Raw genomic sequence first — 6095 nt, 5'->3', positions numbered from 1 at the left:
AATAAGAAAACCTACTTTTGCTTTGCATATAGGGTGCTTTTCGTCCGCCAAGGCCTTTTTTTCCTCGCGTACATCTGAGGTGACTCTTTCGGGAAAACGAAAAGAAAAAAAACGACAAACAACAAGGCGGTGTTTGCTTGGGGCAGGCCGTGCCTACTATGTATTCATGTTTGAACTTATTATGAAATCGGGTTTGCTTCTCCCCTGACGAACGACTCGTGTAGGTGTACGTATGTCGTACGCCACATGCGCACTCGCACGGTATTTATGCCTAGGCATACCGAATGAGCACAGTTTTCCAGCAAGGTGGGACATTTCAGGGGCCAAGCCTTAGAAAGCATAGCAAAATTAGAGCAGCAGAAGAAGCAGGCGAAGGGGACGCAGATACATACACACCATTCAATGGTACAAATAAATGTACCTTCCGAAAATGAATAGAAAAAATGAGGAAATCTGGAGATAACAACAAACACATTTTTAAGCGGGAAAGTGACAGCTCAAAGATAACCAAGTTGATGCAAAACATATCTCCTCTTTTTTTTATGAGTGAATTTTTATACATTTTGTTTTTACGTTACAATGATTATATCCTGAGTACCCGATATAAAGCAGAAATAAGTGAAGACGTGAGGAAAAACATATACAACATTTTAATACTTCTGTACTTTTTAAAACCCTTTTTTGCATTTTTAACGGATAATGTGTACTTTAACATAAATAATGTAGTCTCCTTTTTGATGCGGAAGTTGTACGAGCTAGGAAATTTTGTGCAGAATTTTTTTTATTACTGTACCAGAACAGTGTATAATGGGAAATATATATTTTTTAAGATATTTTTTAGCAACAAATATATGAAGGATGGAGTTTCATCGGGGTCTTTTTTTTCAAGAAAAATTGGTCTGAGTAAATACTCGTACATAGACAACTTTGTGCATTTGCCACTGAACAGGAAGTATTATATCGTTTTAAGTGAATTTAGCACCACAGTTTTGCTGCTATTTATATATTTTTTTAATAACAAGATGAACTGCTTTTCCTATCTGACTGTCGTCTTTTTGGTTTCGAGTCAAATGCTCCTATCGTCTTGCGTTTTTGAAGGAATCGTTGTCGAACGATGCAGAAAACAGATACACGTTGAGAAAATCTTCTACATATCTTACGTGATGTGTATAAAGATTTTTTGTTCCCTTATGCTGTACTATTTGTACATTTTAAAAATAAGCATTTACCTATTAATTTTGAAAAGTTTCGCCATCTTCATCATTTCGTGTCTCTGTAGCGAAGAAACGCTTTTGCTAAATTCGAGCTTTAAGATACAACGGAACATAATACAGAAGAGTGATAATGGAGGGGTCCATGTGAAAAACACAGTAGACTTACTTTCGCAATTTGCACTTCTGAAGAAACTTTTGTTTAAGGAAAATTTGTTCAAAATACTCTTTCTTTTAATTCTGTTTAATTCGTCCATTGATACGAAGTTTTCGATGTTGCAGTACGGTGTGCAGAATTACAGATGGCCGCATTCCCTGATTAACTACATCCCCCTGGTGTCACAGTAAGGAGATGAAAGCATGCAAATGGGCATGCGTGGCTGTTATTACTAGGTTGTGTTTCCTACACACACGGAACGTTCGTTTCCACTTCACATCATGAACCATATTTTATCCACTTCTCCCCTTTTTTATTTTTTATTTTTTGTAGATCCTCCAAACTGATAGGAATTTCCATCTTCCAAATGTACACAAACAAAAAAAGTTACAAAAGTTACGCCATGATAACAATATTGTTTAATGTAATGCTCAAGATAATTAGCTTTATTTTTCTGTACTATAACAAGAGCACGTATGTCAGCCCCTTTCTCTTCCTACTTAACATAATCGTTCAGAATGTGTCCATCAAAATTTTAGCCCTCCCCATTCTGCTTCTCTGTATAGAGAAGGCGCCATTAAATTTGGAGTCCACCCTACTCAATATCTACATTTTTTGTTTTAATTTGTCCAACTTGATTAGCAAAAGATACTTCATGTGGAATCTCATTCTGCACATGTCGAAAAATGTTTTCATAATTCTACTCCTCTCCTTCTTAACGACGTGTAGCAGTTTACTGTACTACTTTAACCTATCGTTAGATTCGTTAAACAGTGTGAATGCATCGATGTCCTGTTTGAAGGAAAAGGAGGATATCCATTTGAAATTGAATAAATATGAAAAGAAAAATTATACACCCCCCTCGGATGATTTGTTTCATACATGTGAGAAGAAAAATTCTTCCAAAAAGTGTGTTCGCTTTAGAGAAGAATACATAAAAACAGAAAAATGCAAAAAGGAGTCAAACAAGAGTAAATCCAATTTGTTTAAAATCGCACCAGATTACAGCTCCGATAGTGATGACAGTCAATGGCTCATAATTGACAATTTGAAGGTAGGCCCAAATTATTTTTTGTTAACATTGGAAAGGCCATTTTTTTTTTTTTTTTTTTTTTTTTTTTACTTAAAATTAAGTTTTATGTATATGAGGAACTGTGTGCGTGAATTGGGGAGGACTGGTGTACCCCTTTATTTATTCTAAGGGGTACGCATTTCTACACCATTTTGCGCATACAGAGGCGAGGAGTAATATTGGGGGCATTCTCGGCTGTTTTTTAAAAAACGCACATTTACGCGTAACACATATATGCATGTATTAGGAGTACATGTGCACGGATGAAAATGGAGTACAGCATATCCTGCCGTTACTTTTTTCAATTTAAGCGTATTTTTAACTTTGTTGATTTCTTTTCTTTTCTTTTTTCTTTTTTTTTTTTACCAGGAGAACGGAAGGAAAACGTACGGACAACAGAGTCCCTTGAACATTTCAAATATGATGTTGTAAGGATAAGGAGAAAGTAATAAAGAAAAGGGGGGAAGGCCGCTTTCTGCATACAAAACTGTAATAATATACATATGAAATATGCCAGAACAGCGAAGGATGCAGACGGTACTCCGAGCGTGAACAAATATTCTGTGTTCATGTACGCAAAAAAATAAAAAAAAACACGCTGCGTATGATTTGTTCGCGACCACATTTTGAAACCAAATTTTTATCGCCCCGCCCCCCCCTTTTTTTTTTTTTTTTTTTTTTCTTCTTCTTCTATATTCCCGTTTTCTTTTCATTTCTTTTTTTTTTTTTCAAATTTGGATTTATTCTATACTGCTTTACTTCTATGCAGCTCCATTTTTTTTGTTTAAAAGTTTTATCTTTTCTTTTCCCTCATTTTTTTCAAAAAAACAACCTAAACGAAAATTAAATATTGTATAATAATTTATCCTATAAGAAAGAATTGAAAATAACATATTATATATATGTTCTTTCCATATGGATGTATGCCCCATCTCCCGTCCGCATAACAAAATGTACGAGATTTACTACCTAAATGAACAGGAAGAATTCGAAAAGTCGAAAGAAAATGGGGAAATTCACAGTTCCTTGATTTTGAGAAACCGTTGTGTTAATGTGGAGAAAAAAAAAAAGTTGATTGAGGAGAATACTTACGAGGGGGGATACACCATCTGGGAATGCACATGGGAAATGCTGAAATTTCTCCACAGAGAGGGGATCGACTTTAGGAGTAAGAATGTCCTGGAGCTAGGTAGGAGAGGCATGCATGTCAAGCACGGCAAACGTGGCATATGTGACAATCGAAGCGCACGTCGCTACCTGCGCTACATCCTGTTGGTCGTGCCTCCCACTGTTACCACGGTAAATCGCTTCCACCCAATTAACGCTTTTCTACCCCTTTATTTCTTTCTAAGGCTGTGGACACGGTCTTGTAGGCATAAAGGTCCTCATGGATGAAGGGAACGTCGTCTTCCAGGAACTGAACAAAGAAGTAATCAACGATGTGCTGCTACCCAACATAAGAAAAAACTTGAACATAAAAACGAAGAGAAAAAAACTTAAGGATAAAAAAAAATGCATGAAAATACACAGCCAAAACATCAATTGCACCGTTATCAATAAACCGTGGAACAAGCTGAATAAAAAAATAAAAAAGAAAAAATTAAATCCATTTGAATTTATCATAGGAAACGAAATATTATATAGAAAGAAGAATTATTATCACATTTTAAAAATTCTTAAGTTGAACATGGCGTATAATGGAAAGGCGTACTTCGGTACCAAGTCATATTACTTTGGCTTTGAAGACGAGGGAGTTGGCACGAACAGCTTCGTTGATTATGTGAATAACAACGAGCACTTCAACTTTCGCGCTAGGGTTGTTCAGACCAATTCAGACAAGTCGGTGTATTCCAAGGACATCATAGAGGTGACCTTCACCGACATGGGCCAGTTGCCTTGCGAGATGAAAGAAATATATCTGGAAGTCTAGTATGGGGGTCGTCAGACAGGGCTTTCCCGAGGCCATATTGCACTTTGCCCATTACATGAGCTGTATGCTCGTTAGATGAACCATTTTTCATATGAACCCTTTTTCATATGAACCATTTTTCATATGAACCCTTTTTCATATGAACCTTTTTTCATATGAACCTTTTTTCATATGAACCTTTTTTCATATGAACCTTTTTTCATATGAACCTTTTTTCATATGAATTTTTTTTACACATCAACTTCCTTTACACCTTTCGTGCCCCGTGCGGGGACCGCCCAACATGAGCATAACTTTTTAAAACATTAAAAAAAGACAACCCTTTTGTTCAAAATGTTTAAATGGGTAATAGTACAATGTGGATAGCACTGCATGGGTAGATATAAACCTACACAGCATAATAATTTGAAAAGGCAAAAATGGGGCACACCCCGAGCCGGCCTATGTCTTTCTCCATCCATAAAACATAGCAGGAGCGAAAATTGGGAGTGGGAAAAAAAAAAAAAAAAAATTAGGATAAAATTAGGATAAAATTAGGATAAAATTAGGATAAAATTAGGATAAAATTAGGATAAAATTAAGCTAAAATTAGGCTAAAATTAGGCTAAAATTAAGATAAAATTTAAAAATATTTCACAAATATTTTAAATATTAACAATAATGAGATAATGTGAAAAACGTGTTAGGCGTGTATTCTACTACAGGGGCGCAGAAGAGTTCATCCTCTTTCGCGCTGCTCAGGAAGGGCATATACTTGTGTACGTTATTTGTGCACTGCAACTGGACACACGCGTTAACAATGCTGTTGCTGTGGAACATAGACTTATGATGCACGCAATGTGTTCCCTTTTAAGGATTTTGAAAAATGAATACAAATGTTACACAATCATGGTGCATACGTGCGAGCGGACGAACGGACGGATAGACGCTCTTGTGTTGAAAAAATTCCCATTAAAATCATATGAACTGTGCAGGTGTAAAACATGTGCGCATACAAACGTGTAAAGGTACAAACCTACAGTCATAGCGGCATACACGTAGCGACAACCGCACACTCGTGCACACCTTGCTGATATTGCACACTTGATGGAAAAACGGGGAGAAAAAAAAAAAATCCTCCACTCGTAAAATTAACAAAGATGCTGATGCATGTGCACATGGGGGGAAAGGACACACAAATGAGATGCACCTAAAGGTGAATGAGCATGCGAAGGTACGCGCACGCACGCACACATACACACACACACATGGGCGGGGAGTGTGCCTGCCAAATGAAAAGGAAGCTTTAATTTGTTACATAAATAAAACGCACGCACGTATTATAAGCACACGCATGTGTACAGATAATACCCCTACACAAATGGGCTCATTTAAAAGGTTAACACGAGCGTGGAGAGTGATGACGGCGCGTGCGTGTATTCCCTTATGGGCATTAAAAAAAAAATAAAAAAAAAATAGTAGACCCGGTCCTTAATCACATAATTTGGTCTGAAAAAAAAGTGAATGGAAACAATACGGTTTAAAGTCATAGAAGGTGTACACCATTTTACCTGTGTGTGTTGTTTACTTGAACAAGTCATTCCATTTTCACATTCAACACAGTAACATTTGTTGTAAATGCACGAGGGAAAGGAAGGGGCTATACTTTCTTCTTGTTCCTCCTCTCTACATACAGATGAGCACACCCTTTTAAACTTTCTTGTAAATAGCGCATTATCAGGCTTG

General features: G+C 36.7%; 2 protein-coding genes across 2 annotated transcripts; both read left to right on the top strand.

The window, feature by feature from the left end:
- Positions 1–443: 443 nt before the first annotated feature.
- On the top strand, positions 444–2872 carry PKNH_0606500 (conserved Plasmodium protein, unknown function; the record flags this gene model as incomplete). Its single annotated transcript, XM_002261701.1, has 3 exons — positions 444–1555; positions 1702–2422; positions 2810–2872. 3 exons carry the CDS (start codon positions 444–446, stop codon positions 2870–2872), a joined length of 1896 nt encoding a protein of 631 aa, XP_002261737.1.
- A 483-nt stretch (positions 2873–3355) lies between these two features.
- PKNH_0606400 (methyltransferase, putative) lies at positions 3356–4370 on the top strand (the record flags this gene model as incomplete). Its single annotated transcript, XM_002261700.1, has 2 exons — positions 3356–3629; positions 3793–4370. 2 exons carry the CDS (start codon positions 3356–3358, stop codon positions 4368–4370), a joined length of 852 nt encoding a protein of 283 aa, XP_002261736.1.
- Positions 4371–6095: the final 1725 nt, after the last annotated feature.

The sequence above is a fragment of the Plasmodium knowlesi genome (genome assembly GCF_000006355.2).
Source record: "Plasmodium knowlesi strain H genome assembly, chromosome: 6".
Classification (NCBI taxonomy): domain Eukaryota; phylum Apicomplexa; class Aconoidasida; order Haemosporida; family Plasmodiidae; genus Plasmodium; species Plasmodium knowlesi.
This window is presented reverse-complemented; position numbering and strand designations above follow the sequence as displayed.